This window comes from Anticarsia gemmatalis, chromosome 17 (assembly GCF_050436995.1).
Source record: "Anticarsia gemmatalis isolate Benzon Research Colony breed Stoneville strain chromosome 17, ilAntGemm2 primary, whole genome shotgun sequence".
In the NCBI taxonomy this organism is placed as follows: domain Eukaryota; kingdom Metazoa; phylum Arthropoda; class Insecta; order Lepidoptera; family Erebidae; genus Anticarsia; species Anticarsia gemmatalis.
In genome coordinates, this window is record NC_134761.1 from 1,813,061 (window position 1) to 1,834,461 (window position 21,401).

The 21,401-nt window shown below is 35.5% G+C and overlaps 4 protein-coding genes across 4 annotated transcripts; 2 read left to right on the plus strand and 2 right to left on the minus strand.

Annotated features, from left to right (window-relative positions):
- Positions 1-1,910: 1,910 nt before the first annotated feature.
- Positions 1,911-3,337, plus strand: LOC142979914 (uncharacterized). Its single transcript, XM_076125143.1, has 4 exons — positions 1,911-1,960; positions 2,287-2,717; positions 2,796-2,926; positions 3,101-3,337. The coding sequence occupies exons 1-4, from the start codon at positions 1,952-1,954 to the stop codon at positions 3,283-3,285; spliced, it is 756 nt and encodes a 251-aa protein (XP_075981258.1). The 5' UTR covers positions 1,911-1,951; the 3' UTR covers positions 3,286-3,337.
- Positions 3,338-7,047: 3,710 nt separating this feature from the next.
- LOC142979913 (uncharacterized) lies at positions 7,048-8,375 on the plus strand. The gene is made up of 4 exons (XM_076125142.1): positions 7,048-7,101; positions 7,483-7,880; positions 7,956-8,086; positions 8,165-8,375. The coding sequence occupies exons 1-4, from the start codon at positions 7,093-7,095 to the stop codon at positions 8,317-8,319; spliced, it is 693 nt and encodes a 230-aa protein (XP_075981257.1). The 5' UTR covers positions 7,048-7,092; the 3' UTR covers positions 8,320-8,375.
- A 1,843-nt stretch (positions 8,376-10,218) lies between these two features.
- On the minus strand, positions 10,219-11,684 carry LOC142979944 (pupal cuticle protein 27-like). The gene is made up of 4 exons (XM_076125183.1): positions 11,578-11,684; positions 10,924-11,327; positions 10,718-10,848; positions 10,219-10,408 (listed from the first exon to the last, which is right to left on the minus strand). Exons 1-4 carry the CDS (start codon positions 11,584-11,586, stop codon positions 10,281-10,283), a joined length of 672 nt encoding a protein of 223 aa, XP_075981298.1. The 5' UTR covers positions 11,587-11,684; the 3' UTR covers positions 10,219-10,280.
- A 2,517-nt stretch (positions 11,685-14,201) lies between these two features.
- On the minus strand, positions 14,202-16,006 carry LOC142979921 (uncharacterized). Its single transcript, XM_076125153.1, has 4 exons — positions 15,957-16,006; positions 14,680-15,077; positions 14,469-14,599; positions 14,202-14,386 (listed from the first exon to the last, which is right to left on the minus strand). Exons 1-4 carry the CDS (start codon positions 15,963-15,965, stop codon positions 14,232-14,234), a joined length of 693 nt encoding a protein of 230 aa, XP_075981268.1. The 5' UTR covers positions 15,966-16,006; the 3' UTR covers positions 14,202-14,231.
- Between the last annotated feature and the right edge of the window lie 5,395 nt (positions 16,007-21,401).

Here is a 21,401-nt window from a genome sequence, read left to right on the forward strand (position 1 = left end):
GAATACGTGTGTAGCAAGTCTAAGCCTTACAGGTCAATGATTTTCTAAATTCAGATATTTTTGGACATCTCCGCAAACCGCGAACTTTGCATACAAAGCTTTCTACTAACTTGTAGAACTATAAGATGTGTTCTAATCAATCAATAGATCGGAGGTTAAGATAACGACTTATATGGTGCAGGTATTGTGTTGCTAAAGGTCGTAGGTTGTAATATTGGTGTTTTGTTTTAGTTTATGTTGTGTCTGCTCTTTAAACTTGACCGACAGTCTGAATTATTATAAGTTAAGCCGTTAATGTATGTAGCATTAACGGCATTTGTTTAGTCATTCTGTGCCTGAATGAGCACTTATCTGAATATCTTCTCATTATCATCCTAAACTTACGAAATTTATAATTATTTATCTGGTCTCTGCGTACACCCATATTTGAATGCGTGGTTTTATGTTTGTAATTAAATCTAACACGATTTTGAAAATATGTGTTCAATTCACCAAGATACATATATTTTAGTTATAAAACTGCGAGTTTTAGGTAATTAATTAAAGCTTTTATAATAATATATAAGACACATCATTTAAGATTTTATTTTACGTCTCTCCCATGTGTCATGCAAACACAATTTTCATTTTTCTTCTTCTTCTTAGCGTATCGATGGCAAACAAATTATAATATTAATTTAAAATAGTGTATGACACTTTCTGTCTTGCTATACACTGCCAGCCCAGTATTCAGCTACGTGTATAGCGTTTTCTGTACAGCTCATAAGGTCCTGGTATGAGCAAGAGTCAGGGCACTCCGGGCATGACAACATGTGGGCCATGTCCTCTGTGGCTCCACATCTACAAGAAATATTTGACCTGTCGAGGAAACCCCACCTGGCCATGTACTCCCACCAGGACACAATATGCCGTGGTCAACCTGGAAATCCCTCAATAGGCTACGAACCCAGGTAGGCCGCAGCAAGGAGAACAATTTTCATTCATATAAATTATTTGAAATAGAGACGTATCATTTCCTTTCTTTAAAAATATTTGATTCATATTTTTCTTTTTGTGTTATTGGTATCAGTATCACTTGTAGATTATTTTAATTAATCTACGTACAAAGAAATCCTTGCTGCATTCATCACGTTTTTTAAAGAGGATATGATCATCCACAAAAAAATCCTCCAATGATATTTAAAGTAATTGATCTACTTTCACATGTATCGGAAGATGTCAGATAAACCTTGATATACAAATCAAAACAAAACTAGTTCAATTTCAATACAAACCACCTTAATTATGACCTTTGACTCACTACCGTACAGTCAAAAGCAAAAACATGTATACATAGTTCATTCCTATGGACCTGTCCAATCGTAGAATGGAGACTTTTGGGCATGCGATCCCGACCTATCCTAGCTACTACAACTTTCATCAACTACTTAAAATTTTCCAGGTACATAAACCATTCAATCGTGCCACCGCTCACATTTTTCCTTAAAAAAATATTTAGGATTTATAAAGAAGGTTGACGACGAATCCCTTGAAAGGATGTTTTTCAAAAATAAAGTATGTTGCGCCGAACCCACTTAACGTGAGATAAAAGCAAGACAAAAGAAACTGATATAGTTTTATCAACATTTTATCAATGACAATAGTGAAATTACTACTGCAAATTAACTTCATATTAATTTTAAGTCACTGTTGTCTAATAACAAAAGCGGTGTTGGTATTTAACAAATATGCAATTAAAAAGTGTCAGTGTATCAATATATTTACTCGTGACTGTACATCGCAAACAGGTTGAACAATTAGACAAGTCCATCTTCGAATAATGTGGCGATTATGAAACGTACACCGCGAGTTACGTTAATCGTAGCACCAAGTATATATACTGTACTGATATGATGAGGTTATCAGTCGCATCCACAGCTTCTGTGTAGCAAGTTCTTACATACAAACAAACATGAAACTGGTAAGGATTAGCGTGGAGTAAAAGAAAGAGATTTAATTTATATTAAAACATATTTAAAACCAAACAATGGTTTAGATAAGGATATTTTCCTTACTCCTGAAAAAAGGGGGAAGAATACTTGCATAATTTTATATAAATAATTAATTAAGGATAACTACCTAGTATTTGCTAAAATTATGTTACTTCTGAACAAATTTTTAGAAAATACTACTCTTGATATTTAAACATTGGACTTAGTGCAAAGGGTCAAAAGGATTGCTAGTATAATTTACATGAACTCATTTTGTTAATACTCTGTAATTAATAATTAATCATTTGTTTTGCAGTTCATCGTATTAGCCGCTGTCACATTGGCGCAGGCCGCCAAATTGGACAGAGTCTACCTTCCACCTAACGCACAAGCTTCAGCTGGAGCTGGCAGCTTCCTGCAGACTCCTCACCAGTCTTCAAATGGTTTCCAACATGGAGGATTCCATGCTCAGAACAGCAATGCATACACTGCTGCCACTGCTTCTAACGACTACGCTCAAAACGCTAACTCAGGTTTCGAAGCTAATCCCGAGCGCGCTCAAGCTGCTCGTGAAAGAAACGCCGCCATCCTTCGTCAGGACAACTCCAATGATGGAGAGACTTACTCTTACGCTTACGAGACTGAGAACGGTATCTATGCTGAAGAGAGCGGAGTGGCCACCAATGGTGTTCAGGCTCAGGGCGGATACTCTTACACTGGTGATGATGGCCAGGTCTACTCTGTGAAGTAAGCTTTCTTTATATTAAACTATACCTTATATCAAGCACTATAGAATCTAAAATTAATACAATTTTTATTGTTCAGGTACACAGCTGACGAGAACGGTTTCGTGCCACAAGGTGATCACCTCCCCACTTCTCCTCCCATTCCTGAAGAGATCCTGAAGGCTCTGGAGCAGAACGCGCGTGATGAGGCTGCTGGCATCTTTGATGATGGTAAAATATTAATCAAATTTCCGAATTTACCCCAAGATATCGGCTTTCCTAATACCTATTTGATTTCGATTGCAAATAATATTAACCCCAGCTTCGAGAATTAACTGAAGAATGTGAAACTACCGTTGTATGAAAGATTTAAGACTCATAAATTTTAACTTTTCTCATCTACAGGTACCTACAGCGAAGCCAAATACGCTGGTGCTGACAACAGCCAACAACAGTACTACAACACGAACGCTCAAGCCATCAACTACAACGCTGGCTCCAACCCCAACTCGCTAGAGAAAGCGTACCTTCCTCCCTTCGCTCAGAGGACCAGTCAGAGGAACAACGCTAGGGACGGCTACAGATATTGAGAATTGTTAACTTATTTGTTAAGATATCGAATAAAGTATTTAACTGAACGAATTTTGTTGTTTTAAATTATATTTTATCAGTCTGATGCTGCGAACAATGAAAGGAGTCTGGTTTAACTTAGCTAACATTCGCTTTCCTTGATTTGCTATGTGCTTTTGGCACATTCATATAACAGTTTCAGTAGAAAAATGTACTTAATATTCGACTAGCACATGCCAGTTTGAAAGATTATGGACTATATTATGGAACGTCTTCCTCGTTACCTATCATTTTTCACTGCATGGCTGTCACCTTCTATGACAGTCTCGTTGCACTATACCAAAATGATTCCCATACGTATTTCAAGTTAAGTATTGAATGAGATACTATCATAATCATAATATCATTGCAATTGTTTTTTGTAATTCGGGACTTCATCAATAAAATTGTAGCCAAACAAAGCATGGAATGGTTTGGTTTATATTTTACCGTCAGTGATGCATTTTTGAAATTATAGCGCAAAAATTGCTTAACTCATTTTCAGTTAAAATGCGCAGTCCACCATCATTGGAATTACCGGATAAAGGTTGCTTAACTTACTGATCACTTGTCGACCGGTAAGAACATGACCGTCTCAAACTACTCACGACTAAAGTAAGCAATCAATTAAGAGATTGAACTACAGATACCGTCGTATTTGGCACAGAAGTAGTGCATCTCTATATGTAACCAAAGGTCATAAGTAACTAGCCATTTAAGTAATTGAGAGTGAAATATTTATTGAATAGAAAAGTCTTTTTGACTGCCTCTGTGGCACTGTCATTTATAGTGAAACCAACTGCTGATCATGAGGTCTCGGGTTAGATTCCCGGGTCGCGGAAAGTACTATAGGTCATTTGTAATTTATATTAGAACTAGTTTACGCCCACGACTTCGTCCGCGTTATGAGGTTTCCTGTAATGAAAATAATCTTATGTGTGAATCTAGGTTAATTTTAGTTCAATCAGCCAAAAATCTAAGCTTTATACACACTTTCATCGCCTATTCTATTTATTTAGTGGTGGAATTTATCAATATGCATTCTTAGGGGATGCTTATGTCATAGTAAGCGCCACTGGACATGACTGTCTCAAACTACTCACAACTAAAGTAACCAATCAATCAATAGATTGAACTACAGATATCGTCGTATTTGGAACAGAAGTAGTGCATCTCTATATGTAACCAAAGGTCATAAGTAACTAGCCATATGTTAGTAATAGAGAGTGAAATATTTATTGAATAGAATATTCGTAGCAGTTTGATTGCCTCAGTGACGTGGTGAATAGTGTTACCGATTGCTGATCATGAGGACTCGGGTTTGATTCCCGGGTCGCGGAAAGTACTATGGGTCATTTGAAATTTATATTAGAACTAGCTTACGCCCGCGACTTCGTCCGCGTTAAGAGGTTTCCTGTAGTAAAAATAATCTTATGTGTGAATCTAGGTTAATTTTAGTTCAATCAGCCGAAAATCTAAGCTTTATGCAAACTTTCATTCCATATTTTATTTCTTTAGTGGTGGAATTTATCAACATCCTTTCTTAGGGGATGCTTATGTCATAGTAAGCGCAACTGTACATGACCGTCTCAAACTACTCACGACTAAAGTAACCAATCAATCAAGAGATTAAACTACAGATACCGTCGTATTTGGAACAGAAGTAGTGCATCTCTATATGTAACTAAAGGTCATAAGTAACTAGCCATATGTTAGAAATAGAGAGTGAATTATTTATTGAATAGTAATACTTGTGAGAATTCGATTGCCTCAGTGAGGTGGTCAATAGTGTAACCGGCTGCTCATCATGAGGTCTCAGGTTCGATTCCTAGGATGGGCGAAGCACTAGTCATTTCTACTGGTAATTTATCCTACTAATATTATAAACGCGAAAGTTTACAAGTATGTATGGATGTTTGTTAGATACTCATGCAAATACGTTTGAACCAATTACAATGAAATTTGGTATACTGGTAGCTGAAGACCCAATATAACACAAAAGCTAGCTTTTTGTCCCGGAGCTCCCGAAGGATCGTGATTTACACGGGAAGGGTTTCTACGTGGACGAAGTCGCGGGCGGCCTCTGGTATTTGAATATTTCTCAATACAAGCCCGAAGTTTGATGACGTCGTCGGTGTATGCCAATAGGCTTGCCCCCTATCAAATAGCACTAACGTTGTTCAAGGTAAAACGTGAAGAAAGAAGTGAATTACACCTCTGCCTGCACTTTTATAATAGGCGTGATATTATGTATGTATGAATACTCACGAAGTGCACTAAAATAGCGGGAAGGAAACGCGAATAATAAAAGAGGTTAATTGGTAACTATAGCTATTTATGTGAGTTCTTTGTAGGAAGTTTCGCATAAAAATATTTCAGGCACATTAATTTTCTATTTTTAGCTTTTCAGTTTTAATGGAGATAATTGGAGAGAAACGAAACAAAACTACGTCATATTTTTCTTCAAGTTAAAAATAAAGTTATCGATTGCTAAGTTAGCAATCGATAACTTTAAGAAAAATATGACGTAAAAATAAAATATGACGTAAAAATAAAATATGACGTATAATATGACGACAAATTAGGAAAACGTATGTAATATATCTACGGGCTGGCAAAACATCCTGAAATTCTTTTAATAATACAAGAGAAGAAAGACAACTCCCGCACTAAGAACCGCTCTTGTGTCGCGGGGACTTTTACAAACAACAGACACAAAGTACAAGCAGACCCGAAACAATTTATTTGTGGATTGTACAAATAATTTTGTTCCGCGTGGGAATCGAACCCACGATCTCGTTGGAATGGTAGTGGCATCGCAACCTAAACCACTGCGCCACGGGGGCAGTCGTTTTAGGAAACTGTATTTTGGCTCTAGTACTCGTAATTATTTTATCGTTACAAACCCAGCAACGCAAAAATAAAACCAACAAATAAATAATAAGGAAGTACAAAGCAAATGTAATTGAAATCATATCAATCTTACTTTCACATCACCCTTGAAGCTTCGGAAGATACGGAACCTTGATCCATGATCTATTAAATTAAACTAGTCCAATATCAATACGAACCACGTTAATTATGACCTCTGCAATACTGGTAATACATACTTAATACACTTATTTCATAGGTATAAGTAATGCGATTGTATTATAAATGCGAAAACCCGTCTGTCTGTTTGTGAAGCTTTCATGTTTAAACTGCTGAATTGACTTTGATGATGTTTCAAAAATAAATGAGGACCCGGAATCAAAAAAAAAAGATTACTTTTTCGAAATTCTCCTCGGTGTCTCGTTTTCTCTATTTACCCAAAAGAAAAGCTGATGTTTATTGATTTTATTTTCTATTATATAGCAACCAGCTTTTCCGAAACGTTTGAAAAATTACATAAATTTATAAAAAAATTGTACAATGCTTACGAAAAATGCATATTCTAAAAAAATAAAATTTTTATACTTAATCAATGTGGAAAACCGGTTAAAAAAATTCCCCTAAAAAAAACTTAATTTTCTCTGTTACACATTTACAACTTCAAAATATAATACAAGGCAAGTGAAACCGCAGGCAAAAGTAACCTTTTACAAAATTTCGTCTATCAATTCTTAACCAGTAAACAGGTTGAACAATTAGACAAGTCCATCTTTACACGGCATTTGTGATTATGAAACTAATAGCACGTTACGTTGCAGTAGATCGCAGCACCAAGTATATATATACTGTACTGATATGATGAGGTTATCAGTCGCATCCACAGCTTCTGTGAAGCAAGTTCTTACATACAAACAAACATGAAACTGGTAAGATGTTAATATTTTAGAAATATTTTTTTGGTAATGTTAGTAGAAGACACGCCTACTATTCGATTTGAGAATTGAGGTCAATTGTGAATTGCTTTAAGAGTTTAAGCTAAAAAATGTATAAAGATCATTTTACTAATGATCTACCTACCCAATGTTTCGTTTGGGTACAAGATAAGCTTTGAAGACTAACTATTAGGTTGTTCGAAAAGTCATTTCGATTTTTTTTTTGTAGAAATGGCAGTTTTGAGCTTATACTTTAATGGCTTAAAAGAAATAGAGCCTTGCTATTAACATTCAGCTTACAAATAGATTTCTTTTTACCTCTCTCTCAATCATGCTGTTTCTTGCTGCACTCAAACTTTTCCTTATTTTTTTCAGTTCATCGTCTTAGCCGCTGTCGCCTTAGCGCAGGCCGACAAATTGGATCGCGTGTATCTACCACCCAATGCACGTGCATCAGCAGGCTCTGGCAACTTCCTCCAGACTCCTCACCAATCCAATGGATTCCACGCACAGAACACCAACGCCTACTCCGGTGCCTCCGCCTCCAACACTTACTCAGGTTTCGAAGCTCGTCCCGAGCGCGCTCAGGCTGCTCGTGAAAGGAACGCCGCTATCCTTCGTCAGGACAACTCCAATGATGGAGAGACTTACTCTTACGCTTACGAGACTGAGAACGGTATCTATGCTGAAGAGAGCGGAGTGGCCACCAATGGTGTTCAGGCTCAGGGCGGTTACTCTTACACTGGTGATGATGGCCAGGTCTACTCTGTGAAGTAAGGAATATTCCGCCCTATACCAAAAGACCAAGTCTTCCAAGAATGTTTAATTAATACTTAATTATTATTCAGGTACACAGCTGACGAGAACGGTTTCGTGCCACAAGGTGATCACCTTCCCACTTCTCCTCCCATTCCTGAAGAGATCCTGAAGGCCCTGGAGCAAAACGCGCGTGATGAGGCTGCTGGTATCTTTGATGATGGTAAACATTCATCCAGCTAACATTGCTAAAGAATTGATGATCCTGAATTCTTTATTAAACTCGTATTTCTTTCCTCAGGAACCTACGCTGAAGCCAAATACTCCGGTAACGGTCAACAACAGTACTACAACAACAACGCTCAGGCCATCAACTACAACAGGAACTCAGCTGGTGTTGATAAGGCGTACCTTCCACCGCACGCGCAAAGGAACAACCAAAGGAACGGATATTGAAGACTGTTATTAGATAAATAAATAAATATTTGACTGAAACTTTGATATTTCTAGTGATCCTGCAAAATGATAAACGCTTAATTCGAGTTAATAATCCTAATTAAGCATTGGATAACGTACCTATCGGTTTTTAATAAATTTGACTTTTAGGGCTAAATTAACGACTCGTTGAAAAGTTTCAGAAAACTTATCCGTCACATGAAATGAAACAAAAAGAGTATAATAACATCTTGTTCTGTACCGACATCTTTCTGTTACTTTAACTAATACTTATCTTATGTGGGCAACACATCGTTAACGGTAATCAAAATATACCGTAGTAAATTTTATAAAAAAAATATTTCTCAAGTGTTACGCAGAAATCAAGACCCATTTTAATTAGCTTCTATTTCAAAAACGTAAAAGGAAATGTAGGCGTATAAATATATAATATAATATACATCTTTGGAATAAATCTGACGTAATCTTGTTAAAACAAACTTTAAGTATCTTGCATAAGTTTTTGATGGGCAGATTACTTAGACCTATTTCTATCAATTTTGTTTAAGCAATATTTGATTGAAGATGCGATGTATCAACACTTTAGTGAATCCTTTTTTTGCTGACCTAGTGGTATATGACCTTGTTGGTTTGAGAGCACAGAGTTCGAATTCCAGGTCAGTAAAAGTAATTGAACGTGATTATGAATCCAAGAAGCTAAATAATAGTGTTGGGTTGCTAACTGAAAATATTGCAATACTTTAACTTGTATATTCTGTTGTTTAGCATTTTCTTACATAGGTACATAATATCGCACCTGTTATACCTGAAGACTTAGGCAGAAGTGTATGTAATACACTCACGTTACCCTATTAACAAATTGGCATTTAAGCACACAAAAGTGTTACTTTTGGTCCCAAGTATGGGATTAAACAAATTGCTAAAGTCTAGCTGAAAACTTCGGGCTTCTGTTAAAAATATTTTATAGAAATCGAAATATCTACTCAGTATGTTTATGATTCACAAAGGCTTAAATTAAACTTAAACTAACTATAGTCCGCCATCTTAGTAGAGAATTTTTTATGCAAGGTACACAAAATACAAAATTTAAAACATCACTTCTTATCGAGCTTACAATGCCCTGTTTGATACAATAACGTAATTTTGGAAGTACGCAGAATTATTCTTGATAAATTTTAATCTTAGTAAATCGTGCAATTCAAGACTTTCTGTTGAGTTGTAGGACTATATCGTAACATTTGACTATTACCGCTTGTAAATTCAAGTCAAACTTAAAGCAAAGAATTGAATAAAAGCCTCAAAATGTAAAAGATTTATTGCTTTGCAGCAAGTTCATTGGTCAAGTTCAATAGGTTCATACTCAATGTTACAACCATTAAGTTAAGTATACAATATAATATGTTGTGTAACTTTAATCTCTTTGAACTTCCATTGAAAAATAATGACTTAATTTGTGTCGTGAATGTCTTATATATTGTAGAGAAGTATTATTGGAAATAGTGGTTTATAAAAGCAAAATATGATAGCTAGGAGACATGTTAGCGCTAGCGGATGACACTAGCGGACCACCGATTCGAAAATCAATCTATCTGCGAAGTATTTTTTGTAACAATTTATTTGTATCTGTACTCTATTTTCGATAGCCTACGTCTTCAACGGCAGTATGCGTAGTGTTGTGATTCTCTTTTCCTCTACTTTTGATGTTGTCTTGTCAGCAACTATTAGTAAATAATTGAATGATATTGATTGCTGAAAACCAATCATATTTTTTATTTTATTGAACACTAACGCGGCTAATATATCTTCTTTACAATAACCATATAAAATGCTTGTGTTATGTGGTCAATCCACAAAACATAACAAAATAACAGAGGTATGAAAAACACAGAAATATTATTTTAAATTAAATACTTTATTTCATAATACAAATTAACACTTAGCAGTCTTAATTAAACATTAATTTACGCGTGCGGTGGGAGGTACGCCTTGTTAATACCAGCTGAGTTTCTGTTGTAGTTGATGGCCTGAGCGTTGTTGTTGTAGTACTGTTGTTGGCCATTACCGGAGTACTGGGCTTCGTCGTAGGCACCTGAAATTGCAAGAAATGTGTTGTTTTAGTTGATAGCCAGTTGCAATTACTAACAAGGTAATCAACCTTTGCTGCTAAGTTATTTAGTAGTTTGAATTGAAATAACAAATGAGAAATTCTGTTTGGTAAATAAGATCACATAAGTCTCGAAAATTTTGCCTGTTTGATAAGCTGAGGCTTATTAAATAGGCTTAATTTTAAAGATAAAAAGTCAAAGATATCATAAATTAGTCAGAGATAAAAATAAAAAATAAAATAAATAAACTACAAATTTCAATATTTAAAAAAAGCCTTTCTTTAATAATTTACCTTCGATAGGGATGCCAGCAGCCTGAGCACGAGCGATTGTTTCCAAAGATTTCAGGATCTCTTCAGGAATGGGAGGAGAAGTGGGGAGGTGATCTCCTTGTGGGACGTAACCGTTGGCGTCAGCGGTGTACCTAGAACACAAATAATAGGAGTTGGATCTTATGCCAGTTCCTATATGTATAGGGTCGTAGATAACGGAAACTTACTTCACAGAGTAGACCTTGCCATCATCACCAGTGTAAGAGTACCCGCCCTGAGCCTGAACGCCATTGGTGGCCACTCCGCTCTCTTCAGCATAGATACCGTTCTCAGTCTCGTAAGCGTAAGAGTAAGTCTCTCCATCATTGGTGAAGTCCTGACGAAGGATAGCAGCGTTCCTTTCGCGAGCAGCCTGAGCGCGTTCAGGACGAGCTTCAAAGCCGGAGTATCCATTGGAGCCGCCAGAGTAAGCGTTGTTATTCTGAGCATTGAATCCTCCTTGTTGGAATCCAGAAGAATGCTGAGGAGTTTGGAGGAAGCTGCCAGAGCCTGATCCTCGAGCGTTGGGCGGCAAGTAAGCACGGTTCAATTGACCGGCCTGCGCCAAAGTCACGGCAGCTAATACGATGAACTGTAAGACAAAAAAATAGATTAAACATTTCGCAAAACACGTTCACAAATATTTCTGCGAGAAGACTATTGAGCTGCCAATCAAGTAATTGATCTATAAAGAAGAAACAATTACTACAATTTCATGTAATTACTTTCGTAATACGGGAGCATTAGTCAGAAATGCTCAGTCATGACCTCGAACGGCCTTGAGAGAAGGCGAATCTTCTACCGTTCTTTTTTTGCGAATACACTTTTTGTTAACATCTTACCAATTTCATTTTTGTTTGTATGTAAGAACTTGCTTCACAGAAGCTGTGGATGCGACTGATAACCTCATCATATCAGTACAGTATATATACTTGGTGCTGCGATCTACTTCAACGTAACGTGTTATTAGTTTCATAATCGCTACATTATTTTAAAGATGGTCTTGTCTAATTGTTCAACCTGTTTCTTCAGGGTGGGGCTTATTACATTGATTACGATCGGTAATGCATCAGTCAAAGGTCAATATTGATTGATTTTGAACTAGTTTAGTTTCTAGATTTACTTTTTTATTAGTCTACATTTCATAATATATTTCGATGGGTGTTCATAGTCATTGTTTTGCTGTTGATGCAATTTTTGCCGAGCACGTAGTTATAATTGATGCTTCCGATGACCTACCAATATTTATGCATCTTATCCAAAACTATTGGTCTAGATAGATAAAGGAGATTGAAAACTTTTCCTTGAGCTCCTAACTCTCGTTTCTTTATACACTTGTTGTTTTACAGTCAAATAGGTTTTTTTTTAATTAGTTTCATGTGGAAGGAAAGGGTGCGTTTACCTTTGTTCCATGTTATATTACCACAGAAATCATGTAAAGGCAATCTTTAGTTCTTTTTCAGTATTTGACACTCATCAAAGACTTTGGTATGAAATAGTGCCAGCTCAAAGGTTTTGTTAAGGCTTCGTAGATAGTACACTCATTATACTTTTATTTCTATTAATAGTCAAACTCATAAAGCTGCAATGACAACTGATATGCTCTACGGTGGGTAATAGATTTTCTGAAATAGAGATTGGTACGGAACTAGCCGCCATAAGGTGCATTCGTTTTCTATTATAAATTTTAATGTACTGGGAAGAATACTTACTTTGTACTAGTAGTAGCTAATCCAACCACCTGTCATTAGTTCAGTTTTTTTTCTGAGTTTCCTTCAATGCTGGCCACCATTTAAAAATAATGGCTAGCGTGTCATGCCTCACGTCAGGCAAAACGATTAGTAGGTTTTTCTTATTGAAGTGGGATAATTTAGTTACAAAACGGTTATCATAGCGGCCAAGTGCGAATTGATGAACACATTTAAAAACTATTAAAGAACTCGTATAAAGACTTTTGTTTCAATATGGTTGCTTAGAATTCGAAAAATACGACTTTAAAATATTTGTTAAATATATTTTATTTAATATTGTGTTATTGGCTGAATTGGGCGTAAAGCCAGGATCGCCACGAAGCAAAACAAAATAAACTCGCATAAAATTATTTAACGGTAACAAAATGGGGCCCTTTTCTTGGTTTCACTGTATCTGGTATAGAGGTAGTATCAATTAGTCTAGCCCAGGTATCTTCGTAAACTTGCTGACATGCTTTATCTTTCAGATATTTCATTCGACACTTGCCAATAAGCCGTGAAACTCGAAGAAAGTCGTGAAATCCGGTCTGAAGAAGGGTCTCCTCCACAATTTTTATTATTTCTGGAATTAAAGTCATAGACACTTTTGTTAGGATTTTAACCTTTAACATTTGCCTTAGCTTACCATTAATTTCTCAGTACCCTTTTAGTCATGTGCTGTAAAAATAATCATACCAAAAAAATCATGTTATAATCGACCTTTAATTTCGATATTAGGCAGTATCCGTACCATTTAAGACATTATCTTTTGTTTTAATCTATTCATCGATTAGGTAAGTCCTACTTAACATTTCAAATGCGAATGTTTGTGTGAATGGTTTTTTGGATGTCTGTTATTTACTCGAAAACTACTGACTGGATTTTGATGAAATTTTGCGTGAAGATAGCTGAAGAAAAGGGCCTAACTTAGGCATTTTCATACGTATTGCGGCTGAAGACAGGATAGATATTTTTATTTTCATATTTACTCAGGGAAACCTTTGGCCGTGGCCAAAATCGCAGGCAAAAGTTAGTGACAAATAAATTACGTAATAATAGCATATATCATATTTTTTATGTTAATGATGTTTCTTAAACTTTCTGTAATTATTGCACTTTTATTATGAAAGCGGTTTAGCCATACACGAGGCATTTGATAAAAATTACAACTAAAATTAATATTTATAGTCTTTCAAATACACATTAAAATATTATAGTAAATGCAAAAAAATATTCATAAAAATATCTTATTTTATTTGCTCTAGTATTGTACCTGCCTAGAAAACTCGCTGAATAACGAGTTTAGATTGACTACTAAGAGTTGCCAATTATGTAAATATAATATCTTCCTTAAAGTCTGCATTTCCGGAAAAAACAAAAAGAATCATGGAAATTATGGCCAAAAGTGAACATCGAGCATCCACGTTCAAGTTGAAAGAACAAAAAATTACATGTGTTATGCCTGAAGACCCCCCTTAGTGTCTTTAAATTATAACCATTTATGTGCAGCTAATTCAGACCCAGACCGAAAAAGTAATATTTTTATTACTAAAAAAATATAATATAATATCTAGGTGTAGATTTGCAAATGTTTAAAAAGCTCTAATTACTATCTCTATCTACTCAATAGGTAGATAATTAATATTGTTAAATATGTGGGCTTAAGAATACTTGTTGATATCAATATGACAAGGAAAGAAATAGTATATAAAAAAGACAGAAATAATTTATGGCAATATTTATTCGTAATTATTATTTATCAGTCTTCAATATCCGTTCCTTTGGTTGTTTCTCTGTGCGTGCGGTGGGAGGTACGCCTTATCAACACCAGCTGAGTTCCTGTTGTAGTTGATGGCCTGAGCGTTGTTGTTGTAGTACTGTTGTTGACCGTTACCGGAGTATTTGGCCTCAGCGTAGGTTCCTGAGGAAACAAATACGAGTTTAGTAAAGAATCCAGAGACATAATTTTTTTGGGAACTTTAGCTGGATGCCAATGCCATTACCATCATCAAAGATGCCAGCAGCCTCATCACGGGCGTTCTGCTCCAGAGCCTTCAGGATCTCTTCAGGAATAGGAGGAGAAGTGGGGAGGTGATCACCTTGTGGCACGAAACCGTTCTCGTCAGCCGTGTACCTGGAGAATAAAAATTGTATTAGTTTGAGCTTCTTTGTGCTTCATATAAGGTATAGTTTAATAAGAAGGAATAAGCTTACTTCACAGAGTAGACCTGGCCATCATCACCAGTGTAAGAGTATCCGCCCTGAGCCTGAACACCATTGGTGGCCACTCCGCTCTCTTCAGCATAGATACCGTTCTCAGTCTCGTAAGCGTAAGAGTATGTCTCTCCATCATTGGAGTTGTCCTGACGAAGGATAGCGGCGTTCCTTTCACGAGCAGCCTGAGCGCGCTCGGGACGAGCTTCGAAACCTGAGTAAGTGTTGGAGGCGGAGGCACCGGAGTAGGCGTTGGTGCTCTGAGCGTGGAATCCATTGGACTGGTGAGGAGTCTGGAGGAAGTTACCAGAGCCTGCTGATGCATGTGCGTTAGGTGGAAGGTACACACGATCCAATTTGGCGGCCTGCGCCAAAGTGACAGCGGCTAAGACGATGAACTGCAAAAAGAAAAGATGTCAATATTTTATTACAAAACCAAATTAATATTCTATTGGTAACATTATCACAATAACAATAAGAAAATTGTTCTTCTGATGTGAAAGTTGCAACAATATACTGGACAAAATTAAACAGAATGAGGAAAGAAATTAACAAATCTGAACATTAATTCGCGATGCAACGATTGCTTATGTTGATTAAGTGATTTCTAACAAACAATTACGAATACTTTTGTATTATGATTATTACTTGCGTTTAGAAAGAATGCATTATGAGTATAAAGCCTTGAAGTAATGTTCCTGTTAAACATATTTCAGACGACTATTAACTGAAAGATAAAGATAAAATTTTACTTGTCTCGTGTTAAAAATAGAACTAATGTAATCTTAAATCAATTCAAATTGCTTTATTTGACACACCTAGTGAAGCAACAATGAATTAATGATCATAAATTAATACCGATTTGAAAAGCAAATTTGCCTATGTTTTGACAGACTTTGAGTCGCCCAGAGTTTTAATTTACTGATAGATAGATGGATGTAACGGGAGATTCTCTTACTGGAACTAGTCAGTCAAACAGTGACAGTAGTATCAAAGTGAAGTAATTGTCATTTGTTGTAACTTAACAATCATAAAATATTATTCTAAATCCGTCTTTCTAAAGATAATCTGCTTTAAAGAAATAAAAGAACTATCCCCGGTTTCTGAGGTACATTTAGCGGTAGTTTATTTATTCAATAGTGTCAAAATTCATCTAAAAAGCGCTACGGAATAGATAAACTACCGCTATATGTACTCAGAAGCCGGGGGTAAGCAGATACTTTACTATCATAGACTTTCGTTTTTGATAGTAAGTATACTTTTGTATAACGCCTTACCAGTTTCATGTTTGTTTGTATGTAAGAACTTGCTACACAGAAGCTGTGGATGCGACTGATAACCTCATCATATCAGTACAGTATATATACTTGGTGCTGCGATCTACTTCAATACCTTACATTTCATAATTGATACCAAGATGATTCTATTTAGAACCTGTTTTGCGTTACAATTTGGATCGGTACTAAAGGTCAAAGGCGATATTGGATTGCAATTAGGTTTATTTATTGCATGTGGTTACGCTTTTTTTTTAGGTGTTGGTTTGTGTTATTGCAGAAAAGATATTGAATGAGATGAGAAGATGTGAGAAAAATTGTAGCAGCGACCGAGTATCAAAGGGACTTAGGTTTTTGAGAAGATTAGATACCATTACTGGTGAGACTGAATACAAGTATTTTACATGGAGCAACTGCCTATCGGGCGTCCACTACCCAGTTACCTGGATTATATCACGGATTGTAAAATGATACTCTTGTGTAAGACTGGTTGTCAAACTTTCAAGCTTCTGATTATTGTTAACGGCTGTCAAAGAGCTTTGCAAATGCCATCCGAGACTCACAAATTAAGGTGCCTTCAGAAATACGGAGGAACTAATAACTTTTACGGAGGAACTTGATATGTACTCGTATAAGATACCCATCCAAAGAACAACCTTGTCAAGCGTAGTTTAACCTTAGAAATCCGCGCGGCTGTTGTTAACTAAACCACGAGCTCTTCAGTCTTACAATTATCTCTAGAATGTCAATTATTCTAACTAAATACTTAATATAAAAATTACTCATTTTACACATACAATAATGTAACTAAATTACATAACTTAATCGTTGGTAATTGAGGGCAAGTTCAATATTAAACCTCATGTTACATAATATGTCATTATTTACACAACTTTATGTAATTCAATTATGTATTGTAAATGTTATGACAATGAAATGAGTAATTATAATTATTTACTTTGGTATGTGTTTATAAAATAATTTGTGTTTATTTGTAATTTGTTATTAAACATTTTTGTTTTGTTATTGACACTGAATCTAATGATAGAAAAATGTGTAGGTAATAAGGTCAATTATTTCACGAACATTAGGTAATTCAACTACATGTTATATTATTATGATATTTGTCATTAAAATAACATAGTTATTATTTTGGAAATAGGCTTCTTTTATTTCCATTTGGTATGAACTTTTGCTGCCGTAGTCCAAAGTAGGCTGTAACTAGAACGGAATTATCAAAATCTTTTAAATGTCAGGAATTGGCAGGTTTCCAATCGGAACAATAGTTTGTGCCATCCACAAATTGTTGTTCCGGGTCTATGTACTTTGTGTTCGTTGTTTGTATGTTTACAAAAGTCCCCGCGACACAAGAGCAATGCTTAGTGCGGGAGTAGGCTTTAAAAAAATCAAGTATACCTATTAACAAAGTCAATAAACTTTAAACAGTTTAAAAAACAAATTGCTTCAGAGTGATTAATTTATTACGTCGCGATAAAGCGTGGGATGGGAACAATGTAATGTCTTCATCTGAATCACTTTCAGATCTTTAACATTAGATATGAGCTGATAAGTGTTGTTTTAACACTTCATTATTGCTCTAGAATATAACTTTTGTGAACTTTAAAGACCATTTTCACAGCTTTTTGATAATTGTTGGACAACCTGTCTGATAGATAAAGAGACATTAGAGAAAAATAATTGTTAAAATTCCACCTGATTTATGTCCGGTTTCTGAGTGCATTAAGCGGTAGTTTTATCTATTCAATTACTTTTTTTTTATATGAATTTTACGCTATTGAGTAGATAAACTACCGCTAAATGTACCTCAAAACCGGGGGTTAATCATTTCGTACTAACCCAGAGACAATGAAACTAGACGTGAAAAATAATTATATAAAAAGTCAACTTTCTGCTAGTTAGCCTTGTTGAATTCAGTTTATCTATCTATTCAGTCCGTTTCCACTCACTGTTGAGTATAGCCTCTCCCTCGGTGCGCCACTGGATATGCTCCTGTGCTTGTGGAGTTCAATAAATTAGGAAAATTATACACATAATAACTGTAGAGTAATTCTCTATATTTCAAATTACTCGAAGAAAATAGTTTGTGCAAAGTACTGTGTACTGTGTATTTTTGCTGATCGGATTTTCATCTATAGTTGATACATGTCAGAAATTATCTCTCAGCCATCAAACTTTGTGAATATATAAGCTTGTGAATATATGTACATATTTTATACAAAAGTATAGTGTGTTTGTTTCTCGCATTCTACGGACCTAGAATTCGTTCATTTTGTGTTCACACAAACAAACTACAAATAACGTAATGAAGCCCTAGCCAAACTGCTATTTATTTCAAAACACATATTAATACGCCTCATGAACTAACGAGCGTTAGTGTAAACTTTAAATAAGCATTTACTTAAAGCATACACACATATCTGTTATTCAATAAGACGTATTCAGCGCTAGAATAGACACTAATGGTCTAAATAAACACTCATTGGAGCCATCGGTTAAGCACTAAAAACATTTTCATCGTGCGACAAAATCACAATGTTAATCAATTAGATTGATATCTATAACAGCAATCTATAAGGCGATCCGATCCACGCTAATACCATTGCGTCGGGTGGACGTGGGTTCGAGTCCCACACGGAACATTTCTGGACTGGTCGTGCTTTGTGTCCGTTGTTTGTATGTTTGTAAAAGCCCCCACGACACAAAAGCAATTCTTAGCGGGAGTTGTCTTTTAAAAAACTAAAAGAGCTAAAAGAAAGATAATATAGATCATACTAATAATACTATAATGCGAAAATACTTTTTCCCCGACCTAACATATAATTAAGATAAAAGTATACAACTTATTTGCAATAAAGTACAAATTTCTCTCATCTTCACATCGACCTTCACCTGTATATATATCTGCCTACCCGCATGACGTAATAGCGATCACGATGCTCTCAAATTGTTGAGCAATTCGATACTTACTCGATGTAATTTTTATAATGAATGTAGTTAGATTTGAGATTTTATATCTAGTTCTTTTATTGGCACTAAGTTGATATAATTTTGTTTTCTATAGAGCTAAATGTCAATATTTAACTTAGTAGATAAATGTTTTATTTTTAATTTTGAATACTACGGTAATTAATTAACAGTCTTGGGTTCGTTTCTCGGTTTGACCAGTGTTGTTGTGTATTCCAGAATTCTGTAAAATAATAATAGCGACCCGCCCCGGCTTCACCTGGTTTATTATATATCGGGTTAGTCTTGATACACTAAAACCTTCCGCGTGAATCGCAATATCTATTTGTGAAAACCGCATGAAAATCTGTTTAGTAGAATTTGAGTCTTTCGGAAACAGACAGTCAAAGGCCTCGATATGTAGCAATACGCTTATCACATTTCTGCCTACATTCTTGTAACACATACATGATGTTATAAAGGTAATACACATTATCGCGTATCACAGTGTTCACCGTACATTAACATCATCATCAATCATCACGCTACTCAGCATGATGGGTGAGCAGTATTGTCAATCAATCATAGTACTGGCATATTTGACTGACATAATTATTAGTTTATGTTACATGAGCCTTGGGACCACACATTGAGTACAAAGAAGATATTTTTATGACTAAACTAGCTAACCCGTGCAACTTTGCTTGCGTCACATAAGAGAGAATGGGCCAAAAATTTTCCCGTTTTTGTAACGTTTTCTACTGGTACTCTGCTCCTATTGGTCGTAGCGTGATGATATATAGCCTATAGCCTTCCTCGATAAATGGACTATCTAACACTGAAAGAATTTTTCAATTCGGACCAGTGGTTCCTGAGATTAGCGCGTTCAAACAAACAAACAAACAAACTCTTCAGCTTTATAATATTAGTATAGATGCGTCGGAGGGCTGGTCTTGAGTTTGATTACCAGGGCGAGCGTAGTGCTATTGGTCTTTTCTCATTGAATTTGCTTTAAAATATGTGTACCGCCGATGTGTAGCTTGCCTCTTATAATATGGGAGTAACTTCGTAAATGACGAAACAAGGGTGTATTTTATACATCTTTGCCTCAAGTGGAGTATAAGTGCCTTGGAGTATAAGAAACGTAGTCTATACTAATATTATTAAGCTGAAGAGTTTGTTTGTTTGTTTGTTAATCTCAGGAACTACTGTCCGATTTGAAAAAATATTTCAGTGTTAGATGGCCCATTTATCGAGGAAGGCTATATATCATCACGCTACTACCAAAAGAAGCAGACCGGTAAAATATGTTGCAAAAACGGGGAAATATTTCACTCATTCTCTCTAATGTGACGCAAGCAAAGTTGCGCGGGTCAGCTAGTGTTATAAATAATTAAAAAACAGTATAATAATGTAGCAGAACTGTTAAACATTTATATTCAGGAATAGCAGCATCTATCAGCTAAGAGCTTTATTTGTAAGCCCTTTGTAATGTGTACAACAGACAAAGGCCTCCCCTTCTTCATTCCAAATCTGTCTGACCTGTGCCACATTGTATACAGACCTCCACGGTGAATAGTCATATTACAAAAAAATTGTGCTTCAATTTGGCATAATTTACTTGGTCATTAGGCTATATTTTCTTAAATTCAAATACCCAAATAACCCAATTCACAAAAGAAAAAACAATACTAACATACTAATCCACAATCATTTAATCGTTATCATTCATCAAAATGCATTATCGATTTCGCAAATCGATTCATCATCGCAATCCTTTTACTATTGCTTCTAATAGTGGGAACTGGAAAGATTCGTATCGATTTTTATTCGATGCACAATGCGTTATGACATCGATTGGGAAGTATCGAATGAATTTCGTAATTAAGTGCATTTAGTTTAGTTATGAATGAAAGCTTAAGGTCAAGTTATGAAAATACCTTTTAGAACTTGTAAGGTGTGATGTGATCATCATAAACAAGCACTGAATTTCACATCCTCCGTAAAAATATTATTATAATCACCCACAATTACTTAGATTTAAAATCATGAATAAGCTTCTTTTTAAGGTTCCATACCCGTAGTTAAATACATCACCCTGTTACTAAGACTTCCCTGTTTGTCTGGCTTTCTGTTACAGTTAACATTTTAAAAGTTCAAACGCTCTTTTTGCCGATTGTTTTAATGACAAACAAAAACAATTAATTTTGTAAGGAACCATTCGACCATAACTCCGACTTAAAGATGGCTTATTAATATCAGTATGGATTTTTTTATGAATAATAAAAAAAAACATCTGCTACACATTCGGCTCTTCAATTGTTATAGCTTCATCCTCTGTAACTCCCCTTTAATTTATTATAGTTTTTTTGAAAACCAGTCGGCCAGCGTGGCTAGTTTACTGATTTCATTCAAAGTTAAATTAAAATCATTTCATCAATACTATACTTTTATAAGTTAACCATACAATAAAGCACCGTCTAC